The sequence below is a fragment of the Ambystoma mexicanum genome, chromosome 2p (genome assembly GCF_040938575.1).
Source record: "Ambystoma mexicanum isolate Mex_15411 chromosome 2p, UKY_AmexF1_1, whole genome shotgun sequence".
NCBI lineage: Eukaryota > Metazoa > Chordata > Amphibia > Caudata > Ambystomatidae > Ambystoma > Ambystoma mexicanum.
The window spans coordinates 353,460,657-353,486,796 of record NC_090923.1 but is presented as its reverse complement, the minus strand read 5'-3'; the positions used below and the strand labels follow the sequence as shown (position 1 = coordinate 353,486,796).

Sequence of the window (26,140 nt, the reverse complement as noted above, 5' to 3'; positions counted from 1 at the left end):
AGTCGACGCAGATGCCATCAAGTGTTTGAGCGTGTGTTTCCTGGGTGTCCTCCATAGGTCGCATCCGCGCCGCGGACAGTTGGACGAGCTTTACTGCAGCCATTGCCTCTCGTGGTATTCTCATTTTATCATTGTACGCTAAACGTGGAAAAACTTTAACAATTCCAACTCCCCCCTCCCTATACTCCACCCCCAACTGAAGCATCTGTCGTCCCAACATCCAAGTTATAAACCAGTTAATCTTCAACCAGCATGCGCCCGCCCTGCTTTCGTGGCGGCATCCAGTCTGGAGATGTCACCAGTTTGCGAGACACAGCCTACCAGTAGAGGCCTGGTTGTAGAGCACCTTCTCGGGGTACTTCGATTTCTCTTTGTTGTCTCGAGGGGGAGGGGGCGGGTTGCTGATCAGTCGCCAGCCTTGTTGTGCCATGTGATTCGGGTTTGCATTGTCCAAGGTGGGTTGTTTGGCTCACTTCAGTCGATCGTTTTTCATTGGAGCTATATTTTGACTAATTGTCTGCTTGGTGCGGGATCGCATTGTGCGGGTCCAGCTGGGGTACTATTTCCGGTGGTCGTTCCCCTCTCTGCCTCCCCTCAGCGCCCCAGTCCCCATCTATGTGCCTTTCCGCCCAGTTCCAGGCTTCCTTGGGGTCAGTGAAATGGACCGAGGTGCCATTATGAAAAATCTTCAATTGGGCGGGAAATATCAATCCGTATTTGATTCCACTCAAGAAGCGCCTGCAAACGATGGGATCGAAGGATTGGCGCGCTTTCTGTACTTCTCTGGTGAAGTCAGGAAAGAAAGCAATTCTCGATCAGTTGTATGTGACTGTGCCTTTTGATCTTGCCAATTGGAGCAGGGCGTCCTTGTCCCTATAATTTAGGAACCTTGCGATGACTGTTCGCGTGGGTGCGCCGGGTACGGCCTTCCCAGACAGAATGCGGTGGGCTCTTTCTATGGAGAAGGCCTTTTCATCGTATGTGTTTAACAGCCAATCTTCGAGAAACAGTTCCATACAGTCTCCTCTGCCTTCTCCGGGAGGCAGAGTATGCGGATATTATTTCGCCGAGACCTTCTTTCGCTGTCATCCACCCTTGATTCTAGGATCTTAATCCGTGCTAGCATGCCGGACATCTGGCGATTCGCCTCTCGTATGGAGTTTTCCGTTCCCGATATCCTCGCCTCAGCCTCTCCAGTGCATGCGGTTAGTTTTTTGAAGGTCATGCCTTAGCAGGGACACATTTGCGCCTATGCTGTCCATTTTTTTCTCCATTAAGGTTCTGGAGCTAGCAATGGGGGCCATTATATCATGGAGGAAGATCTCGTTCTCTATGGGAGCTGCCTCTGCCATCGGCAGCTGTTCAGGAGAGTGGGATACGGACGTTGTTGCGTACTGTTCAATTCAACTTTGCGCCGAGGATTTTCTCGGCTTATCCTTCCCCATCTTTTACCCTCACTTGTGTTGCAGAGATGGTATTAGAGGCAGATTCAGAGTTTAAATCTTTATGTGCTGGGCGGTAGCTGGAAGATACTGGCCACGGTTATCCCCAGAGGGAGAGGGGAATCAAGGGCACCGATCACACTCCCCAGCTCCAGGGCGTCGCCACCCTCCACTCCTTACCGCGTTGGTATTCAGAGCTGCGGGGATCGTCGTAGGAGGGTTCGTGGGCACTCTACGCGGAGCAGAGCGCCCACGTTGTTGCTGATCATTGAAGCTACGTAGGCGTGTAGTGGCAATATCTCAGTAAGCAGGCCCAGCAGATCCAGACCCTCAGGGATGCCTCGAAAGCTGGACTTGTGTCGTGGTCTTGTCTCAGGCGCCAGACCGGATGGTGAAGACTGTTACGTCGCAGCGCTTTGGGTAATTAGAGCGCCGATCACTCCTCGAATTACGGGAACCACAGCGTCAGGGTCTCGCAGTAGTGGGTGACCCCCGCTCATCCAGGTGTGTTTGCGGCCCCTGCTTTCACTGCCGGCTTCGCATTAATGTGTCGTGCTCTCTTCGCATTTCACTTTCGGCGAGCTGGCGGCGGCCATCTTGGGTGCCAAGCACGGCTCCACGCCCATGTTTGCTGGTGGTCGTATCTTCAGGAGTCTGCATCGGATCCGCTCCGTTCCTGCAGGAATCGATGCCGCTTGTGTTCGGACAGCTATATGTGCAGTTGTAAACAGTCCACAGCAGCTATTTCCCAGGATTTAGCTCAGGATCTGGCTGGCGGCTCACGTCGGCATCGGTCGGCAGTTGGCGACGCCCCCCTCCCTTACACTATTGATCTCTTTCCTCATAGGAGAGGACCAGAAGACTTCAAGAATGACCATCTAGCGGATCAGCAGGGAGGATCCGAGAATCGCACAGAATCGAGAAAACAGCAAGTTCAATTATGAGACAATTATGAGACTGTTGTTAGTGTTAAGCAGTTCAAAGACAGGCAAAAGAAGAGGAAGGCACCTAGACAGATAGAGACTTATACTAGAGGAGGAGCCCTCATGAGTGGACAGGATTGAGGCTTGGACTACTGGCCTGTCAGGGGATAATGGGAAACATAGTTGATCCACTTCTTTTTCTATTCATGTTTATTTGTTGATTTTGTTTTTATGCCAGTTGAGCACTTAAAAAAAATTATATGTATATATATTAAAATATGAAGATTTTAAAAAGCAGATTAAAGAAGAATAAGCATAATGCTCGCCTCCGTGTCTTTAATAGAATCAAGACGTCCTGCGCTATGCGCTTGGGCAATCTTCATTGCCAGAGGTTTCCCAGGGCAAAATAACAGGCAATCTGGCTGCAGCACGATGGGCACAGACAGGGTTGTCTTTAGCGCACCTTCCGTGTTCTTTTTAATGTCATGTGCAGTAACACTACAGTGTGCGAGGCCATCAAGTCCAAGAGGCATTGTAATTTCACTGATGCAAAGTGTGTACTGCTCAAAAACTCTGCACAGCAAATGGAGTGTCAATACCTCTTCCATCGGGACGTAAACCCTCCTGTGTACGCAATCCTGTAATACGGCCAGTATACCGGAACCTCTGAGTGGGCATGAGGGTAGACGTGATTGTCCGGCAAAGAGCAAAAAGCAGCTGGACGACAAGCTTGACAGTTTTCACTACTTGAGAAGCTCTCAACACAACTTGTATTCTCCTTCTGGATGATCCAGGAGAATACCTCCCTTCTCCTGGTATTTGGTTTCACACAGCCCAGGGGAATGTCTCCCTTCCCTAGGTTTGGCAAAGTTATCAACACAACCATTCACACTCCTACTGGATGGACAAGGAGAACGTCTAGGGGAATGGCTCCCTTCCCCAGACTACTGGACTTTGCTACTAGTCTGGTTTACCAAGAGTATGGTTGCATTCTCCTGGTATCAGTTACAAGCTGGGGGGAGATTGCCCTTCCCCTGGTGTTTTTCTTCAACTTCACTCTTAATCTCCAAGCTTTTGGAGGGGTCCATGACCCTCGCTACTCTCCTTTAGTCTGCCTATCTTGGGATCCTTCTCTGCCAAGAACTGCAATGAGGCAGAGGACACGTTTTGCTCTTATTTTGGGTCCAGACCCTGGCTTCTCTGGCCAACTTGGCTCACTCTTCTGCCAAGTATTGCCATGAGGAAGATAACTCGCAGTTTGGGTAGGGTGTCTAAACCACCTTTGCTGGTCAGTGAGCTTCTCTCAACCCATGTCATGAGGGACTCTCCCTCTCAGAATGTCTGCCTTGGTGAGGGTATCTAGCCCGGATGTACGTTAAAAGAAAATATCCCAAATGATCGAATTACAACATCACGGCGCCCGCATTTTCTAATTCGAGTTTTTTGGATTTTGCCCGTTTGTCCTCCGCACTGTGCTTGTGGGGGACAACCCTGCAGCCAATAATACCAAACTGGGGGAACAGGGGACAGATTCAATCTTTTCGTCCATTCCCATCTAGCCCTCCTTTGGTTAAACTCTCTGCCACTGTTGAGAGGCATTCTCCCTCCACGGGTCTCTTTAATATGCTTAGGGGTCTTCGTCCCGTCTCCAAGTCAGAGGGTTTTATTCTGCCACGGTGATGAGGAAGAGGGTATTTGTATGCATCCTGGCCCCCGCCGTGCCACCAAATGTAGTGCTTGCCCAAAGGCTGTGGGACAACTGCTTACACCCTCTTATTGAGCCACTAAACACCCTCTTCAAATCTCTTGTGCCACACCTTACCCTGTCTGGGGTCTCCGTACGTCACTGGGACTTCCGGGACATCATGCATTAAATTCTGCTTCTGTGACATATCGTTTCCCCTGCGTATCTGTGACAGTGGCTCCCGGTTGCCGTCGGTATTCCTTCTTCCTTTCTGCATCACAGAGCAAATGTCTGCTGCTGCAAACCCTCCAACCATAAGACCCGGCTGACCGCCAGCATCCTTGGAACACTCTCCCTCCGGATCGGTAATGTGGATTCGAATCTTCTGCGTTCTCTGATCAGAACACCTGCAACCTTGTGTGGTTGCCTGTGAACGTCTCCCTGTGTTTAGTCCATCGTCGATCTTTATACAATGTTGCTAGCTGTCCCCGGGCTCATTAGTCCTTTGTTTCTTTTGCGTCATTACTCTGTAGGGCATGCTCATCCCAGCATTTAGATTCGATGGGCTCCTGTGTTTGTTCTTCGTCCCAGTACTTTCAAGCATTGCAAGATATTCAGCCTTACCACAGTACATAGGTCTACTGTATTAAGGGTATCCAGTGATTTTAACGAATAGAAAATAATTACATTTTAACAAATAAAAAGAAAAAACATGTAAAATGTATATGTGGTTAAATCTGGTGGGGAGGGGGTTTGGGTGGGTTTTAAACATGAGGAAAAAAATCTAGATTTCTTCATTGTTTGTGTTTCGTTGAAATTTTATTCTTTATTATTTAATTCGTTAAAATCACATAGATCCTCTAGAACGGAGGTAAAAGGAAATCGGAGCTGGAGTATGTGGAGGTGAGATGTATTAATAAGGGCTATACCATAGATGGTCGTCCTTATCCCCAGAGGGGGGGGGGGATCCCTCATGATATACTCATGCATTATACCTCCCCCAGGGCGACTATTGAATAGCGGCCTCACCTCCATGGCCTCCTCCACCACCCCAGAGTCTTACACATCATTGTGCCAGCAGGCACGCAAGCTGAATGATGGTAGGCCTCTGCATGGGGCTTAGACCTAGCATCAAAAGTGCAGAGAAGGGAATAGATTTGTTTGAGGTCCATCCGTGAGCAGAGTAAAGGGGGAGAACTTAGTCGATTACCATTTCTGGTTCCCCACTAACAAGAAGCCCTGATCCGTCCCTCTATACCCACAGCACCATCCCTCCAGACGAACTCGCCATCTGCCCTCCATCCACACACATGCCCCCATCCTTCCATTCAGACCCACATGCAACCAATCTTCCCTCTAGGCTCCATTCACACCTAGATGTCATTGCTCCCTGCAGACCTACATGCCCCATTCTGCCATTCACACCCAGATGCCCCACCCTTCCCTCCAGATCAATGCACAGGTGCTCCAGCCCTCCCTTCAGGCCCCAAGTGCACCCTCCACATGCAGATGACCCCAGCCCTCCATGCCCAATCCCTCTATTCAGACCCAGATACTGCCTCCTTTCCTCCAGACTACATGCCACCATGCTTCCATTAACACCGATAACCTCTCCTACCTTGATTCAGTGCTCCATCACTTGCTCCAGGGAGGTGCACCAGCCCTCCAGATATTCAGGTCGCCATCGCCTTATTCACACCCAGATACCCCATCCTTCGATTTACATGCAGATGTCCAAATCCATCTCTCTAGAGCTACATGCCCCATCCCTCCATTCACACAGATGCCCCCAGTTCTACATGCCTCATCTACACCCAGATGCCCAATTCATATACATATTTGCATGCTGCTTTCTTCCCCACCTTGTCCATCCATACCCAGATGCCCCATCCCTTCGTTCAAACCCAGATGCCCATCCCTCCTTTCCCTTCAAAACACAAGCTGCACATTCACATGCCACCAATCATCTAACCAGGTCCAAGTGCCAAATCCGTCCCTCCAAGTCCAGCCATGACCATCCCTCCCTTAGGACTTGCATGCCCAAGCCCTCCATGCCCCCACGCAGATACGCCAGCCCTACATGCCCCCATTCACACTCGGATGCCCAATCAGTCCTTCCAAACACACGTTACAGATTCAAATACCACCACCCCCCCATTCCGGACCTAAATGCCACCATCCCTCCCTCTGAACCCAAACAAAGACTTCAACATCTGTCCCTCTATAACTACACCAATATGCTCAATCCACCTCTACAGAGCCACACCCAGATGCTTCACCTCTACTTCCAAACTCACATACAGATGGCACCATCCGCCCCGTCTCTAGACCCATACCCGGATTATCCCATCCCTTCCTCAACACCCACATACTCCCACCCATCCCGTAGACCAACATCCTTTGCTCCAGACCGCCATACCCCATCCCTCTAGTCACACCCACATGCCCCCAACATTACCACCCGAGTGCTCCAGCCTTCACTCAGACCCACATGTCCCATCATTCCCCGACATGTCCCCATTCTATGCCCCATCCCTCCGTCCAGACCCATACAATGATTCCCCATCCTCCCTCCTGTGAGAATTTTGAGAGTATTCTCCCAAGCAGACCTCGAGAATCCCTTATTCAGTTGGCCAGGGAAGGGCTAACGCCCTCAGTTCCAAACCTGGGGGTTGACGAGCGAGGGAGGATCACCTGGGGTGGGGAACCAAGGGTATGCCCAGGGAAACGCCCCAGGTGAGACGCTGTATTACACGAGGGAGGACGAAGTCCTTGAGGGCTTTTATAGGCTAATTCCAAATTAAACCCCCTTCCCCACAGTCATTCTCCCTTATCAAAATCCAACATCCCCTCCTTGTATGTGAAACCAATTGGGAACCTAAACATTACAGTGGGTGACTACATCGCCCAGAGTCCCTATTTTCCGGTTACCTACACGAGTACTCCCAGCCATTCTTCTCCCAGTCCCTCCGATTATCATTTTCCAAAACCCCAGTCGAAAGTGACAAAACACTATAGTTCCCACAATCCTGCCTACTCATTTCACAAACCATACAAAACCCACCCTTCCAAGCTCACCACAACCCCTAGGATGGAGGATATAATTTCTTATGACACTTTAGACCCATCCGGCCCAGCAAGATATTTAGAAACTCCAACTACCCCCCCTTTTCCGACACAAACACTTTCTCATACTGTGAAAGACAACAGACTAATAGCAAAGCTATTTACATGACATGTCCAAAGGTCAGGCAATTGCCAACAATTACACACACCCGACAACCCTTTTTCTTCCCCACAGGGATAAAAGGAGGAGCATGAAAGCACACGTCGAGCAAGGCCAAACACACGAAACAGCTACGACTGGCAGTTCAAACGGAGGAGAAAGGCAGCGAGACCTGGAGGGACGACGAAGGGATAACTGCCCTTGCCCTTTTCAACTCAGACCTGCAAAGGCTCCGAAAGGGAAATCATAAGACCGGGAGTAACAGATGTGACTGGAACACAGGGGCCTCCTGCATCAGTAGCACAGGCAGGGAGGTACACTGGCTACTGTGGTACCGTCCAGAAGCAAGACAAGCCAATGGGTTCAGTAGAGCCGGTGAGTCGGAGGAAGTAGACAGCAAACCAAACTGTTAAGCCCAAGGTTGCAAGCGGCAACATCATATGAACCCAAGGAACTTGGACACAAAGAACTTGTGTTTGAACTTTTGGGAAAGCCCACAGAAGGGCCAGCTGCAGAGTGGTCAGGCACCGCAGGAGTGCTCATTCGAAGGACTCTCGCTGGCCCCTTTTTTTGTGTTGAAACTGCAAGTACCAGAAGGCCCAATGAAAGGGTGGCATGAGGTGTCAGGGTGGTCCTACAAGGGTCACATCAAATCCCTTGTACAATCTAAAGTCTGACCCATTGCCAAAAGAAAGCTAGGAGAAGGCAAACCCCCGGGGTTTCGGAAGAGATGAAGCAAATCATGAACTGTGTCAGAAACACATGAACTTTGTTAAAGATGGCTCTGTGAACCCGACGGAGGGGGGCCAAGGGAAATCCGGCAGCGTGAAAAGCAAAGCGAATTGTGAAATTGGCAAATGTGAGGGATACCTACGAATCGGGGTGAAGCATGATATACCTGAGAACATTGTGCTGATATTAACAATGAAAGGCCGCAGTGAACCCGATGGAGGGAGGCCCACGTTGCAGGAATGATCCGGGCCTGGTGGAGGGAGATCCTAGGGGCGAAGAGCAATCCCCCAATGTGCAAGATCAATGAAAACTTGTTTGTTGTTTATCCAGCAGGCCTTCTAGGGCAACAGACTTTGCAGAATAAAGACTTGGCCGTGAAGGTCCTGGTATCGTTGAATAGAATTGTGAACCTCGTGCTGGAGAGACCCAGGAGTGTGCTGTTTTCCAAAGTCCTGCCTTGTCCCGTGCTCAAGACATGAAGAAGTGAGACCCCAGCTATACCATCCCAACTTATAATTTTGGTGAATACTTGCTTTCTTTTCTGGTGAACATTATCCCACACTATTTTGCAATTTAGTGGTAAGAATTGGCAATATTTCTTTTTCGTATAGGCCCTTTTTATTTGACAAAATGCCACTAGGACTGCCTTATTATTATTATTTGATGGGCGTAGCTTGCTCCCATCTTAGATTTAGTTTCAGAATAGGCGTTTTTCTCACCCATTATACAGTTTATTAAACATCCTTGAACTATGATCACTTGTGTCTGTCTTAAGTGTTGCCACCATGAGTTCCTTGCACTCCACACAGGAAGCTGCCCCCATCCTGAACTCCAGACCCACACCAATATGCTCACATCCCTCTCCACACACCAGGATGCCCCATGGTACCCTTCAGACCCACAACAAGATGCCCCATCCCTCCATTCAAGAACCCCACCAAGATGCCTCATCCCTCCAGACCCATTCTTCTCGATTGAGTCTGTATCTACTTTATAATATTTGAATTGTTACTCAATTTGCACAAAGTGTTGTATTCGTTGTGACTTATATTTGTTGAAGCGTGGACCTAGCTTGAGAGCAGATGAGCGCTGTACAAGGCGTGGGTAAGCCAGTTTTTGGGCTGCCATCTTTTCAGATTAGCGCAATACTGTGAGTTGCAAATCTTTGCTACCATTGGGATTAGTCCATGGTCGGGTGCTGTTGAAAAAGCCACATTTTGAAAGCTTTCCAAAGTTGGGGTATTGTATTGGCATTCCAAGTAGATGCCAGGATCGAGTTCTAGAGAATGGACTGAGTGGAGGATAGAAAGAAGAAGTTCAACCAAGGGCTATGTATTAAATTACATTGTCAGTTTGCATGTCTTTAAAGAATTCCTGCAGTCGACTTTTCTTACAAACAAATAGAATTTGGCTCTGAATGGAAATTGTCGGGGTGATTTCCCGGGGGTCGGCAGGGCCGTCCGTGGACCTTCAGCGCTGGGGAGGCCCAAACTCCTCCCGCGTCCCAAAAGGAGTAGGAGGCACACACAAGAGCAATGTAGATACTGCTGTTTCTGTAATAAACAGGCAGAGACAAACTCTCAGACCAGATGCATCCAGGAGGCTATCATTAGTGGGCTCGCAGGCCCTTTTTACCGTTGTATGACGCGCTACGTGCATCACCTGGGAAAACTATCCCCAAAACCTAGCGCCACTTTGGGTTGGCTCCCCGAGTGGTAAGGTCAGTATAGTTACCTATAGGAAAGAGTGTTATTGGGTGAGGAAGGGTCAGGTGATACGCTTGGGCCATTCCTAACAATTGCTACAACAAATTTGTTACAAGGGGACACTTGGTGCTTGGCTAGACTATATTGGCGTCATGATGCACCCCCCGTAGTCCGATTGGTTAATCAGTGAGCCCCCAAGCCTGGGACCATCGTCGTTCCCAGCTCACGGTGTACCTGGTGCTGGCAACAATGTGTGACTATGTGTCAGTGGCGAACAATGGACAGGTCTGACCAGTGGCTAATGTGCATGTCTTTCCCATCGCTGTAGGTGTCCAATTTGTCACTTTATTGTTGCAGACTGTGTCCCAGACGTGAGACCCCAGCGCTTTTCTGTCCCATGGGCTTGGCATCATATCAGGTCGACTTAGTCACGTGTGGTGAGACCGTGGCTGGAACAGAATTATGAGCATTTGATTTGTATTTCGGCTCTGAGGAGTGTTTAGCAGTGGCAGGTGTAACCTCGTTGGGGCTCGTTCTGCATGATCAGCACTTTGCAGTTTTGTCTCAGAGGCTTCTGCCTGGGGACTCTTGCTTTGCGGCCTACCTGGGACTAGTTTCTGGGTGGCGGTACATGATCCATAATATGGGGTCGCGAGGGCGACACAGTCATATGCATTAGTAGATATGTAGGGTGGCGTTATTGGCGAAAAAAGCATCTGCAAGCATATATATCTGCAAGCATATACACAAGCTCTTCAGGCATCTTGCGTTTCTGCGGTGCTGTAGGTGGCCTATGTGGAAAATAACGATGCATGTCTGTGGGTGTACACGGTCCTCTGTGTCATAGCACTGAGTATGTTCTTCGTGCAGGTTGGTGTGAGAGTGACCGATGTGCATGGCGGCACATGTGTTCTTTTCTGTTGGCTATGTTGTCATGGCATCTCCAACGATGATGGCGTTTGTGGTTACTGTTCTAATCGAGTTGGTCCTTAAAGCTGACGTCAGTTTCACCTGAGGTTCCCGCACGTGTTTTGATTAATGGGCAGGCTCCCTGGCCATGTGGGGTGTGGCCACAGTGGATCTTGCCATCTGGTGCGGAGGTGAGCGGGTCGAATTCTTCTTGCGGTGACGTCCTAGGCCATGGTTTGGATGAGAATGGGGGGGAAGGGATTCTCCCATTTTCCCTCTTCAAAATGGATCATGTTGCTTAGTAATTACAAGCAACAAGAGGCTTAGACCTCCGTCAGTGCTGATTTGACATCCTTTATAAGAGGGTGATTGGATAAATCAGTCATGAACACTTGCTGCTTCTTGTTGCACTTTGATATTCTGTCAATTCCAGTCTGTTCGATAAAGTCTTAAAAAGGTTTGTTTGCTCTTGCGCTCCTCCATCCCCTTCTAAAGTTTGGTGCTTATTTGGTTAGTGTTGTAATTCTGTTGATTACTGTTAAATGGAAAATGATTAACCGCTGCTTTACGACTGTCTTTGCTTGAACTTTCATATGAATTAGATGTATTTGTAAAATGTAGCCGTCTTTATCCTTCAACTGTGAAGAGGAAACTTTTCATGGGCATATTTCGACAGCTCTTAAGTCTCAGAAGTCTATCACTGGTGGTTTGTAACAAAAGTCATAATTTTTCTTATTCAATGTGTCAAACTTTATTTTTTGCTTGTGTAAGGGTAACACTTGATGCCCTTGTCTGATTTGTTAGTCTATTTCAATTTTTTGTGCATCATCTTTTGTGGTGTCAATCAGAATGAGCCAATCTCGACCGCATTTATTGGCAATGTGGATCCACTTCACCTTGAATTGCTCGTTATCTAGAAAAAGGCTAAGCTTGCTGCGAACAAAGATCTTGAGGTGAAGATTTACCTTTCAAATACTTCCACATTATTGCACCTTAGAGGTCTGTTCTAATCAACCCCTTTGCATATAGATGTTCGAAGTTAAGGTAATTATGCATATTCAAATCCCTGACGGCAACATATACAAATGTGTCTTCACTTCACTATATAGATATAATTCTTTAATCTGGAAATATTGAATCAGCAAATGAATTTGTTAATTTATTAACTGAGACTACTTACAAATCATTAAAGAGCGAATAATTAGCTAGATTAACCATTTATGTCAACCGTGGACATTTAGTAGTGAAGCCATACCATAACATTACTGACACCAGTGCATTTCTACACTAGAACAGCCATTATGCACTCCACAACTTACCATTTGGACTGCTGAGCCTAGATGAGCAAACTACATCTTGCTGGCGATGCCCAATGAGGCCGAAACATAAATGGGGCTGCTTACGGTCTTGTGCAGAAAGGATGTGACCAAGCAGTTTGGGTGGGACAAAGCCTGATTTGCATCTGGTCTTTCACCTTTCAATAATTACTTGGTAGGTGAAGAACGATGGACTGGAGAGTTACCGAGAGCAATGTCAGAGGTTGAGAAAAATTCTAAACCTTCCAGCCATCACCTCTTTCGTTGCGTTTAAAACTTAATAGCAGCCAGATGTAGACATATGCGACAGAGGAAGACACCCTTGTTCAAAAGCAGAGGGACATGAGACGCTCCCAAAAGTAGTAAAAAAACGACCTATTATAACGGAGTTGTATTTTAGGGATCAAAGTCTGAGTGTACTGCTTCTGATAAGTTGACTTGTGTGACAACTTACAAACTGTTATACAAAGTTAAAGACATCATTAAAATATAGCATTGGACAAAGTGCTACAAGAAAACAGTGACTCACCACATCTCCAACGTTTGCAGAGTACCACCATAGACAATTTCTTAATGAAAAATGACCTGCACGCACACACACACAAAAAAAAAAAAAATGCACTACCAGATCTATGAGGTACAGTCGCTGTTGGGGGACCTTTCCGTTTCATTAAATGTGTAAATACAACCCAAAAAAACACGACATAGGTTTACAAAAACCATGGGTGCAAAATATTTTCACAAACTGAATCATGCAATGTCAACCTAATCACATGCCCCTGTGGTTTAGAAAACTTTGGAAAAACAGTTCAGAAAGTAAGAACTTGCATGACAGAACACCTTAGCTGCATTAAATATAAGGTTGAGGCGACCCCCCACCAGTGGTGAAACCTTTCCTGGAATCATACTTGTGATTATTTCGATTGGTTACGACATTAGTTAAGACTGACGAAAGTGTAATTGACCAAAAATTTGAAAAATTGGAACAAATTAATTTTCATGACAAAAAGTCACCTTGCTGGTCTTAACAAAAACCTAAAATGGAACAAAAGTGCTTTAAAAATACCATTATTCTTTAAAATGGGTGAATTTCCTGATCCATTCTTATATACATAAAAAGTATTCCCACAGTATTGTTACAAGCACAGCGAGTTCAGGCTTTCATTTCAGCAGCTTCATATAGTATACATTTTTATACCATGTCTCCCAACCCGAGCACCCCTTCATTAGAATGGATACATAAAAATTCCATTTGGTGAAATATCGATATCTCCTTGTATTATTGTTCATCATCAATTGGCACACTATTTTTCTTCTAATCCATATTTGTTTGGACATACATGTTTTGCCTCTAATCTGAAGCTACATTACAGTATGGTTGCTGGTTACGTAAACAATGTGTGACATCAGCAAGTCATGTCACGTGTTGATTTGATTCAAATGAATTAAGCGTTTCTTTTTCCCCAATCAGAGGGCACATCAACAATTAAGTGAAACAATGAATAATGTCATCACATTACAAGCCTACGTGAGTCATACAATTTCCATAAGCTAGACGTGGGAAATCCGCAGACCACATAGGATGGTGGCAACTTTTCAAGGCCTAGCATCTTGCACTAAAGTAATTCCCATTTTTTTCTAAAGGCCTTCCAACACTTTGTCACGTACATTTACACAACTCATCTGATAACAGCTACACAATTCTATTTTCCTTTTTGAGAAGAACTGCGATTGCAAAGAGAGGTTGTCTCATTTCAACAATTCATGACAACAAAGGTAAATCTGCTCAATGTAACAAACGGATGTTCAGGACAATCACTTGCTGCTAATTATTGGTTTTCATTTTACAGACAAAATCCATGCTCACATTTACAACAAGTTCAGTGGGATCATTGTATTGTATTGAGGCATATAAAAGTCAACATTATAGGAAAAAGGAGCAATCATGATTTTTGTAACAAACATTAATAAGAAAGAGTCCACCTCAAACAAACCTCAAATTTCCACAATTGCTTGTGTTTTGTCAACAGTCATGTCCATAAAGATATATGATTGATTCATTAAATAGCTATTGTTCCACTAACAAACGGCTTCATGGCACTGGATATCAAAAACATCCTGGAATGTCAAACAATCCATAGAATAGAGACACAGTGGCCTACAGTATAACTTTTTTGGTTCCATAAATTGGTGTTTTAAATACACGAGGCCACTTGCTACTATGACCGTAATGTTTGGATATGTGTAGAATGTCGTTTATCATAGGTTATTGTATTATATCCAAACATGGTTTACTTTTTTTATTTATGTATGTGTCCACACTTATAGTAGGCACTGCATTTCCTCATATTTGAGCGTGTTTGTCATTAACATGGAATTTGTTCTACCCATGTTCTCATAATTAGGGCCCGATTTACAGAAATGTTTTATAAATGGCACAATCCCATAGGAAAAAGCTCCATGAATCAGGTCCTCAATGTTTCTGTAATCATTAAAAAAATTACTTATTAGGTGTATTTTAATAAAAGCACACCGTTTATTTTTTTCTGATTGTTAGCAACTTTCAGGCAGGTTTAATTCAAGAGTGATAATATCCCAGGAGTAAAAGCCTCTATTCCTGGTTTTTCCTGCTGTCTTGCGCTATAGGCGGCTCACATTGCTCATCAGTGAAATCAAAGGAACTACAACGCTTTGTGCTTTTGGCCAACACCCACTCATGTGAGCAGTTGCTATAATTCCTGGTATACAAACATAACGAGTACATTAATAAAACATTTCGTAGTAAGTTTCTTTAAATAAAATGATACATTTGTACTCGTGGACTACCCTCTACTTTTCGTCCCATTTTTTTTGTCTTTTCAATGAGAATCTATTAAAGCTGCACTTTTCAAAAACACAAATTCCAGATGGTATGAACAGAAAAATGTACCTCAAAATTATTTTGTTTACGAATAGGCTAATGTTAATATGCCAAGGGGCATAAAGGAAACCGGATTGATTGATGGACGTTTTTAAAAGATAAATATCAACCTTCCCCAGAGACGCGCACACAAAAGAAAAGTACACTATAAGCATGCAAAGAAGCGTCAAGTAATTTACATACGTCTGCAACCTTTTAGGGGCTTGCTTTGTTAAGCTGCTTGAGAAGTCTGATCCTAAAATATATGTACTGGTGAAGTCTTAGTTACTTGCCTGCAACTGTATTTCTCAGTATTGGTATCTTTCACAGATTGACATGCTTGAATATTCCCCGTCAGACCGGGAATCCTCAGTGATTTAAAAAAAAAAAAAAATATATATATATATATATATATGAGAATTGCCCATTCTGTCTAAAGCATTCACTTGTGTAGTCCCTCCACCTCACTTTGGTCCTTTATGACCCCAACCAATGAGGTGGCAGGGCTTAAGCTCCACACCAGGCAGCCTTCTTCAGATTTTGAGCCGCATATAGAGACTACATAAAAGATGACTGCCGGGCCTTGAAGCAGCCTATCAGGGGAGGCGGGAGGGTGCATGTGAATCTATGAAAGATACCAATGCTGGAGAAATACAGTTACAGGTAAGTAAATATGACTTTTCCAGCATTGAATCTTTCATACATTCACATGCTTGAATAGAATACCAAGCAGTTAAGCAGGTCCAAATTCGGTTATACCCTGAAGGTAAAGCTTCAGTATACCTAGCGTATAGAAACTTAACTTAAGCCACATATACTAGGGAAGGCGGGAGAAAAGGCTGCTCTTACCTCAAACTAATAGGTGGGGGTGGTTCGCCTGTCCAACCGCTGATTCTTTGTTGGTGTCTTCTGTTAAGCAGTAATGCTTGGCGAATGTGTGTAGTGTGCTCCAGGGAGCCACTCTACATAGGTCTTTTATCGCTACTCCTGCGTGGAAAGTGACCAAAGCTGCTCTTCCCCTGGTGAAGTGAGCTGTAGGAGATCCAGTGAGCGGGTCACCTTTAGAGTGATGGCAATGGCTGATGCAGTTTGTCACCAAGTGTGAGAGGCCTTGTTTACAGATATATTGTCCCTTTGTGCAACCCGAGAATGCCACGAAAAGCCTTGGAGAAGCACGTAACTCTTTGGTTCTTTTAATATAGAATTGGAGGACTCGTGCAACATCTAACGAGTGCCATTTCCGATACTACTTTAGGTAAAAATTGAGGATGTGTCCCGAGGAGGAGGCGGTCCTTCTGGAATAGGGTGAAATGAGGTTCCGACGAGAGGGCTTGCAGTTCACCGATTCTTCTAGCCGATGTGATGGCTATTAGAAAAGCAACTTTGAAAAGGACACCAGGGAGGTGGGAAGCGATATAGAATGGGACGCCGGGAAGGTGGTTATTCAGGGCCACATTATAGATCAAACCGCGGCCCAAGGGAAGGTCAGGAGGCAGTTACATGCCCAATTGAAGGAAGAGGTCAAGAGAAAAGCGGCAACACACAGGGAGATAGGGTCCCAGCGATCCCTTTGAGACCTGCAAATAGCACGGAAACCTTTAGAAGTGCAACAAATGGGGCGGCCAGCGCACTACTCAATGCTTGCGAAGCAATAATTTTATACGAGTGGACAAGGCCAATAGGCTACTGGGGGCAAAATAGAGAAAACAAACCAGATGCAACCATATCGAAAAGCTGCGGGATGCTAATGGGAAGTGCGTCTCTTCGGAGGAAGGTAAACTACGAATCATGGAAGACTTCAAGGAGCACACATCCCCCTCACCAGGCAGATCTGACCGCGTCCCAAGAGTTTATACTTAGTCCACATTCACCCCAGATTGCCCAGACACATCGTGACCCGTTGGAGGAGCCAATCTCGGCCCAAGAGATCGAGTTTGCAATCCGCTCCCTGGCCCGGATGGGTTTATGAATACATTCTATAAAACCTTCAGCACGGACCTGATCCTTCACCTGACAAAACTCTTCAATTCCCTCTGGTCCGCTGGGACCGTTACAAAGTCCATGGCAGAATTGGTCACTACACTGATTCTGAAGCCAGGCAACGATCCTATGGAATATACATCCTACCGCCCCCATTGCATTGCTTAATACAGATTCAAAACTCTTTAGCACAATTATAGCACAACATCTGGTGGACATCCTCCCGACACGAATTGATGAGGATCAAATGGGCTTCATTCAAAATCGATCAGCACACGACAATATTTGCCGCTTCATTGACCTAGTTGCCCTGGCCCCTCAAATTCCAGGTAAGCCGTCACTATCGCTAGACGCCCACAGGGCCTTCGATAGCATGTCTTGGGACTGCTAACTAGTCCTAAAGGGATTTGGCCACCGATTCTCCAAGCTAATCCTCAGGGTTGATTCTCAATGGTCTCTACCTGTAGATCTGTGCAAAGGGATGTGACCGGGCTGACCCTTATCCCCCCTGGTATTTACCTTGGCAATGGAGCCTTTAGCCCAGTGGATCCGCCTCCACCCAAACATCCAGGGCTTCAACTACATTTTTCACGACGATATGGACTATAAGTTTAAACAAGTATACACCTTCCAAAAACCACAATCATCCAGGAACTACAAACCAACACCTAAAGCAAAGCCAATGACACCCACACCACCGCCAACTTCGCCTCAGTCATCAGACTGATAGTCATCCAGCGAAACAATTAGAAATAGCTCCAGCAACATCTACATCCTCAACAGCTACTCCAAAATATTGTTTTTTTTAAACAATTTAAAAAATGCAAAAAATACAAGGACTTATCCGCAATTTCAACCATCACAGAATCAGCTGAGATCAACAACATTAGAACAACCCACCGCAAGAGGAGGAGGGGTAGGAGGAGCAGGGTCAGCCTCTCCAAATCTCACATCAAGCAGCGAAGGAATGCAAACAAGATCCAGAAATATATACCACAACTAGAAAACCTAATGGTGAACCTCACCAGCTTGGATCTTTCACCACAACCAATGTCAGCCCTAAACAAAGGATTGTCATTTTGTCCTTCAGGCCTGTCAGATTACTTTACAACCAATATTGACCTCTACAAATTCTGCCGGCGTCTAAAACTCAAGCAGTATTGTTCCAACATGACCTCACGAAAACAAGTTCAGATTCTTATCAGCAACACATGTAGAAGATGCAGTTAACCTGGTAAACTCACAAGAACAAAATCAAGTACACACTCCAAACACGCTCAGCTGATCTCAATATTACTACAGGACTATCAGAAGAAACATTAAACCAAAGTCCCAGTTTGTTCCATACTTCGCTACGGACATTGTGATTGATATGTTTTACAAAGCAACAATGCAGGACCTCAGCAGCAAATATCTTTCGAGTAACAAATCCAAAATTCAACACAATGTAGTTCCCATTCATCGGAGGTCATGTAATCCCTGCTCAATTTGTCCGCTAGGACGTCTACTCCTGGCAGGTGTTCTGCTTTCAGCTGGACCTTGTGCTGTAGCACCCATGTCCATAACTTCTGTGCTTCCCTGAATAGCATCTCTGATCTTGTGCCTCCGTGCTTGTTGGTATAATGCATGGAGGTTGTGTTGTCAGTCTGTATCGTGAATACTTGACCTGCTAGTACAGGTAAGGAGGCCTTCAGTGCCCAGCGGATTGCTCTGAGCTCCAGGACGTTGGTGTAGGTGAGACTCTTGGGATGACCACGTGCCCTTTGTCTGTATTTCTGCCTAGTGTGCGCCCAACCCTGAAAGGGACGCGTACGTTCTGAGAAGAAGCATAGACGTGGGAGCTTGATATGGCATCCCCTGTGACAGATTTTGTGGGGTGCCCCACCATTGAAGTGCTTTGTGGAAGATTGGTGGAAGTTGGATGACATCTTCCCATGACCCATGAGCTTGGGCCCATTGGTGGTCCAGAGCCTCTTGTATTGACCTCATCCGTAGTATGCAGTTGGGTATGAGATGTATACATGAGGACATCATGCCCAGGAACGACTTGAAAGATCATACCATGGTTGTTGTACTGTCGAGGAACCATGAGATTAGTTGCAGCAGCGTGGATACTCTGTCTGCAGAGGGTCGTACTCTGGGGATGCAGGTGTTCAACTCTGCCCCCAGGAAGAAAGCAGTCTTGGCAGCCACTGGGCAGGATTTGGCTTAGTTTATGAAAAACCCTAGGTCTTTCAGGAGATTCGTCGTCTTTACAACTGCTGCGGTTGCGAGGTTGAATGAACGTGAACCAATCGTCTAAATAGGGAAAAACCTCTGTTCCTGAGCGTCTGAGGTTTGCTGCCACTGGTTGTGCATCTCCCACTGAGAACGTGAGAAATCTTCTGTGTGCAGGGTGCATGGGGATATGGAAGTACACATCTTCCAAATGCAGGTTTGCTAGAAGGTCGCATTTGTTTAGCCATGGTAGAACATTTTATAAGGAGATTATTTTGAATTTGATGTGCTTGACAAACTTGTTTAGCAGCCTTAGGTCCAATATTGGTCGCCACTGGCTGTTCTTTTTCCTAGTCAGGAAGAACCGGGAGTAGAAGCCTTTTCCCCTTTGCTTTAATGGGACTGGTTCTATGGCTGTTTTTTGGAACAGTTTGCGAATTTCTATTTTCATATGTTTCATCAAATGTATTTTGCGTGCTGGAGGCGGAAGGGAGGCAGGTTGGTTTAAAAAATGTGATCGCGTGTCCCTTGCGAATGACTTGTAACACCCACTTGTCTGATGTAATGTTTTGCCAATGCTGGCTTATCCTTCCGCCCACCGGGGTGTGCTGTTGAACGGATGGGTATGGATTGTCAGTTCTGTTTAGATTGTATTTTGGCGTGGTTCGAGCCACGTCTGCCTCTTTGGGTGCTGAATCTGGCCGTGGATTGGTGCTATTTATTGTCTTGAAAGGTACTGCCTTGCGTTCTCTGACCATAGGCCGGTATGTTGTAACCTCTAAATCTGAAGGATGAGCCCCAAAAAGACCGAAAAGAGCAGTAGTCCTTGTCTGTCTTTCAGCGAGCTGAAAACTCTGGCTGTGTCCGACCAGGAGTCTCTTTCGTCATAACAGAACAAGAGTCTTTTTTGCCTTATCAAATCGTGTGAATAAAACACGCTTTTACATTAATTCAGAGGATTTGGAAATTTATTTTCAATATTAATAATTTTGGAAGAATAGAAACAAATTGAAATTGACTCCACCTTTAAATAAGTATAACAGAAACTTATTCGAAGTAATAAAGTAATTTAGCTCTAAAAAGAACAAAGTGTGAGTACCAGACTATTAGGTGGTTTTCACCCAATCTTTTTCGTGTTTGCAGCATTTAACATAACCCTTGTGTCAAAGGGCGTGCTTTAATCTTGTAGCTCCTAGTATATCCACCAACCTATAAAAGGAACAAAAGAACAAACCTATATGTTTGAACGCTTTATGAATAAAGTCATAGTGCCCACCTCTTTTCCACTCTTCATCTGTCCGATTTAATGCCTTTCAAATGGCCATAAATCTTTTTGCCAAAAAGGTCATGTCTGTCGAAGGGCATATCTAAAATTGGCGCTTGAACTTCTGGTCTGAAATTGGTTGCCTTCACCCAAGCCTGTCTTCTGAAGACTGTTCCGTGGGCTATTTGCCAAAAACCTGATTCAGCAAAGTCTACTGCTGCATCGATCATGTGATCGGAGGTGGCTTCGCCATCAGTTATTGTTGCCTTTGCTTCCTCTTGAAACTCTGCCAGTAGGTGTTTGGTTAGTTTTGATATATGTAACCAGAATTCTCGGTCAAATTAAGCTGTCATAGCTAGAGCATTATCTGATGGTTAGAGATGCTGATGATGAGACCTTTCTGCCCATGGCTTCAGGTTTTCGTCCTTCCTTGTCAGGTGGTGCTGTCAGTGGCGACAAGGGGTTTGCTAATTTCTTTCTTGCCATGACTGATGACTAGGTTGAGTTTTGTGTGCACTCTTAAATCTAAAGGCCCAGACACGGCTCCTCTATGCTTGTCTCTGGTCGTGATACCATATCAGGAGTAGACAGAGTTGTAGAAAGGATTCTTACGCCTGCATCCCAGACTGTCTAAAAGTGGGATAGCAGTGACAGTTCTTCGCTTATCCCTGTATTTGTAGAGGACCGATTTCTTCTCCTCTGAGGTTACCTGAATTTTGAAAAGGGCTGCTGCCTTGCCAATAATGGTGTGGAAGGATACCAGGTCATCAGGTGGTGAAATTTCCCCTGGGGAAGCACGCTTTCTTGGTTTCTCCATTACATAGTCATCCCACTCACTGCGTGTGCCTAGGTCATGTGTGATCTCTCCTTCCTCTGGTTCTTCTGTGTCTGAAGTCCCTGAATGGGTCCTCCTCCCAATCTGAAACTGACACAGTTGAGGGTCCCATAGCTGGATCCCTTGCTGGCGAGATTCTCCTCCGTCTAGGTGAGGTTCTTGGAGGTGAGACTCTTAACAGTGACGCACTGCATGACAGTTGTCGGACCCTGGGCCTGCAATAAAGTTCAAGGGTGGGTGGGAGTTTACAGGTTCTACTACTAGTAGGAGAACCCCTTGGCGTACTCTAATGTGGGGACTTGTCTCTTTGTGGAGATCCGGTTCTCCTTGAGCTTGATGATGCATTTCTGTCTGGGAGCAGATGGTGCCAATGGTCTATTGAACTCATCTATGATTCTTTGCATGGATTCCATAAGCATAGGGTCATATGGGTCTGCGGCGTCCTCCATGGTAGGATGCCATGGTGGCCTATTCTCTTTCGGGGTATAAATGGGTTGTTCCCCCATGACTTCAGTGTCAGAAAATTCTTCTTGCAGAAGGATATCTGGTAACTCCACCATCTCCATGATCGGTGATAATTGTATTATCACAGGTTCTTCCTGTCCCCCTGGAGTGGTTAGAGTTGTGTCTTTAGCCTTATTTTCGCTGTCCTCCATGGGCGGTGGGCCTACCATTGACAGGATGGTCATGGACAGCTTTTCTGGCTTGTTTTTCCCTGTCGACGTTGGTGGTTTCATTCATAGACAATGATTTTGTGGACAAATGTTGTAACATTAGTTCCGTCGACAAGAACTTTGTGGATGAATGGTGTGTTTCCTTCGTCGACAATGGTTTTGTCGACGATTTTGATGAGGATTTGCTCATCGACGAGGACGTTTGAAGCGTGGTCATAGACTATTTCCTTTGTGGACAGCCTGGACATCGACAAACTCATTACTGCTGCTCGTAGACGGCCGTTCCCCAGTAGAAGATTTAGAAGTTATCTCCTTATCTTTTGAGGTATTTTTTTTCTTCTGCATGATGCTTTTTCTGTCCTCCAGTGCTTAAGGTGTAAGGGAGCTCTTCTCTACCTTTTTCCTGCTCTTGTGAGGAGGGGAAGTTCCCCTTTCCACTGAACTGAAGTTTTTCTTTCAGTTGCTTTGTGAGATGTAACAGCGGCTGTTCTGGCAGATTCCTCATCCAAGGAGTGGCACTTGGACTCCAGATGTAATAGCAGCCTTCTGTGCCTGTCTTGTAAAGTCTTCTTGGGGAAAGTTTTACAGATTTCACACTGGTGGATATCATGACGGTATAAACAGTAAATACACTTCATGTGGATCCCTCATATACACTAGTTTCTTTCTGCATCTGCTGCAATCCTTGAACAAGGAGGGCCTCGTGGCAGTTGGCGTTTCCTCAACCATGGTGTGAAATAGATCTTCAGTCAACGAAAAAAGGTTGAAAACGTGTGCTTTCTGGGCCCAGAAAGTCACACTTGGCAGTCCTTGACTAGATAAACAAGGAAAGGTTCAATTTGAACTGTAGCTTGAACAGCTAATATTAGGAACAAACGAGAAAGCTCAAAGTGCTGAGAGGATTCCCCCTGTCTGGTAGACTGGGGTCAAAAATCGGAAGATGGCCGCCTGGGGTGGAGGTTAAGCCTCGCCACCTCATTGGTTTGGGATCATAAAGGACCAAAGTGAGGTGGAGAGACTACACAAGTGAATATCTCTTTAGACAGAATGGGAAATTCTCATTGCCTTTTACTATGGAAATAATATATAATTATTTTTAAATCACAGAGGATTCCCGGTCTGACGGGGAATATTCAAGCACGTGAATCTATGAAATATCCAATGCTGGAGAATTGGCTGATAATTATCAAAAATGTCTGCATTGGCAGCTCAAGCAATTCTAATAAATCGTAGGTTTGGTCAATTCTCCCTTGTGCCGATGCTGGAATTTTATAAAAAGAAAGTTTTGCCTGCCGACAGATCTTGACTGTGCTGTGCTGTGCTAGAAGGTCACTTCTGCGTATTTGACTAAATCACCAAGCTTAACGTGGCATGCTAAGATTATGCGATTGAGACTAAACCCTTTGCCAACTCGGGAGATCACAGGTGCTAGAGACAGGTGGCAGACTTGTAGCTTTTGTCTTCAAGTCAACCAAGTGGAGATATTGAGACTATGTGTTGTCACATTGTCAATCTTTGAATGATCACAGGTGTTTTTATTTTGGGCAGTTGTTGCAAAAATATGAATTGTTATCTCTGGAAATTATGCAACAGTCCATAATGTTTTCTTATGATTCGAATCATTGGATGTCAGCTGCTGTGCATTAAAAGACATTTTATCCTCAACTTTTCAAAGTTGAACTGTGTTCAAATATTTTAGGTGTTTTTTGTATGTAAATGAAGCTCAATGAATTGTAAATGATAAATGTATTTTGCATTTGATAAAGGTTATTTTTATAACCATATAACAATAAAAGGAAAAAAACAATGAAAAGGGTACTTTGTTAGAAAGACAGCATGTAGCTCTGCTACACCGATCCGGGAAGCTCACACTCATCGCATTCGTGGGATGTTAGAAGAAAGTTCACTGCAGTGTATTTGTCCCTCTCCAGCGGTTTGTTTTTAAACCTCCTCAAAACTCTAGCAAAATACATGTAGTTGGTGGTCAGAAGTCAAAACAGGACAGGCCTCTAGAAAACTAAAGGCATGCAGTAACCACCAAAGTACAAAGACAACCAACAGAGAAAGGTAATAATATCCATACTGCCTGTTAACCGATCCGGGGAAAAGAGATTAAGGGGCCACTTGAAAATATGCATGACAGCCCAGTACATTTATATAGAAGCCCATCAGGCTCAATTTCCTGGAACCAGCAAGCATGTTTCTGGGATCAGGGTGGATATTAAGCACTGTATCCCGGACGGCTACAACAGGTTTATGGTGAAGGAAAGCACAAGCGCCAAACAGGAATACAACTAAAGTTTGGACCCTCTTTTAAGGAACAATCGAGGATCATTTTGGAAACATTTCAAACTGATTAGGACCCAAAGTATCAAGTGCAGAATTGACTGAAGCCAGAAATGATGTGGGTCAAAACCTTCAAGCTGCATAGAGATCAAACACCAGGATCAAAAGTAGGATGACTGCCACAAGCCCTGGGAATGGACGAAGGAGCCAACAGACGCAGATCTTAAAGGTATATAGTCCTAAAGTAAAGGGGAACAAGTCAATATTCCCATTTCAAAGCTGCCAATGACTGTCACCTGAGCTTTGCGATTAGAAAGATTTTGATTGTACCCATTTTTATTCTTTCAGAGCCTTTTCCTGCTTGATATTTAGAGCACCCACCGTCAGAGTGGGATTCCTAATTGGAACTTGTTTTAGGCGCATACTAAGAGCTTTTCTCAGAGCCAGATCAAATACAACTCGAAAAAAAGAATACCAAAAAAGGATGGGTTCCAAAAAGACAGTCATGTGATAAGAGACAAGTGCATCATAGTTCTCTGGTTGTTCAGTACAGTGTCACATTTCTTGGGAGATTATGTTTAACTCCTTGTCCAAAGGAGTGGGCAGAACCATGTACCACACACCCGATGAGTCGTAATTCAGGGTCACCTTAGGCAAGTGTGATATGAAGATATTAGGCATTTAACTGAAAACTGTAGTACAATGGGGACATCGGACATGCACAAGTGTCAATGTAGTCTTATATAGATATGAGAGTGAAGTAGAGAACTGTTAATCCTGTGGGCACATCTGGAATGACAAAGAAAATTGATTCTGGGACAAATACTCCACGTTAATTATCCATGTTCTTCTGAGGGCACGTCCTGCTGGAGCTAGGCCTTTTATTCATCAGTCTAATGCCACTTGCCTACAATACACAAATGAATACACAAGAACCCGACTTTATTGGCAATGCCTGTTATTTTTATGGCAATTGCCGATGAGACCAATCACAATCATTTGAATGGACAAGTGGATAGCAATAACTGGCAATTAACTATACAATACCCATACAAAAGTCAGAACAAATGTTGATGCCAGCTACTGCTATTAAGGCATATTATTTTGCTGTGAGCCTGCTCCATTTAGAAGGGTCATTAACTACTTGGAAATGGCTCCCACTTTGACACAACTTTTGAACTATAACAGATCAGGTGTTAATTTGCCGAAGAGCACAAACCCAATAGAAAGTACCTTCATATGATCCAACTTCAAGAAGAGTCCCGCTCTGTTCAAGTTCCCAAAACTCTGAAACAGTAAGAAATTGGTAGTCTACATCAGGCACTTCACCTTCACGAGGGGGACGGGTTGTACCTAAATAAAAAAAGAAAAATATTAATGCAACAGCAAACACTCTTAAATATATACATGTATACATACATTTAATAGTTTAAAACTACCACCTCAACTACTAATTCTCAAATCGTTGCCCAAATGGCATCTAGCCACAATCTCCTGCAGTTTGCAAAGTAAAAGAGGACTAATGCACTGCACCACGGGCAGGATAACCATAGAAAAAGTGAGTCTACTGCTAAACACAATGTCCATACCTACATGACCAGTGAAATTGCCAAATTTAAGTGGGACAGCAATGGCCCCCACTTTAAACGGCTGTATTTGACCCCAACAGGCTCGGACTGGCTTAAAGGGCAAGAGAGCAATGCCCGAATCAAAAATGCAAAATGCTGGTGTGGGCCAGTTTGTTTGGGTCAAAGTGGGCCACTTTTTTGGCCAATGTCGGCCACTTTGACGAGTTCCTTCACTATGCGTCTAGTAGTTTTGACTAGTGTTGCTGAATAATATCTTTAAAATGCACAAATTGCATTACATTTCACAAAAACACTCACCCTTGGGTACTATTCAAACAATCTGTCACCAAAGGAATGAATTGCCATTTGCAACTGTGGGCCACTTTTTCATTGGTATGCCCTTGTCCGACCCTGGATCCCAAGTACAAATCAAATTGGCTGCAGAAATGCCCCAATGATAAATTGCTAGGTAAGCTTTA

General features: G+C 45.0%; 1 protein-coding gene across 14 annotated transcripts in view; it reads right to left on the bottom strand.

Moving 5' to 3' along the window:
* Nucleotides 1–26,140, bottom strand: part of MAGI1 (membrane associated guanylate kinase, WW and PDZ domain containing 1) — a 1,848,723-nt gene that overhangs the window by 485,703 nt on the left and 1,336,880 nt on the right. For all 14 annotated transcript variants that reach the window (XM_069643697.1, XM_069643699.1, XM_069643701.1 and 11 more), the window contains exon 3: nucleotides 25,327–25,446. In XM_069643697.1, the coding sequence (XP_069499798.1) occupies nucleotides 25,327–25,446 (120 nt within the window). The remainder of the gene's footprint in view (nucleotides 1–25,326; nucleotides 25,447–26,140) is intronic.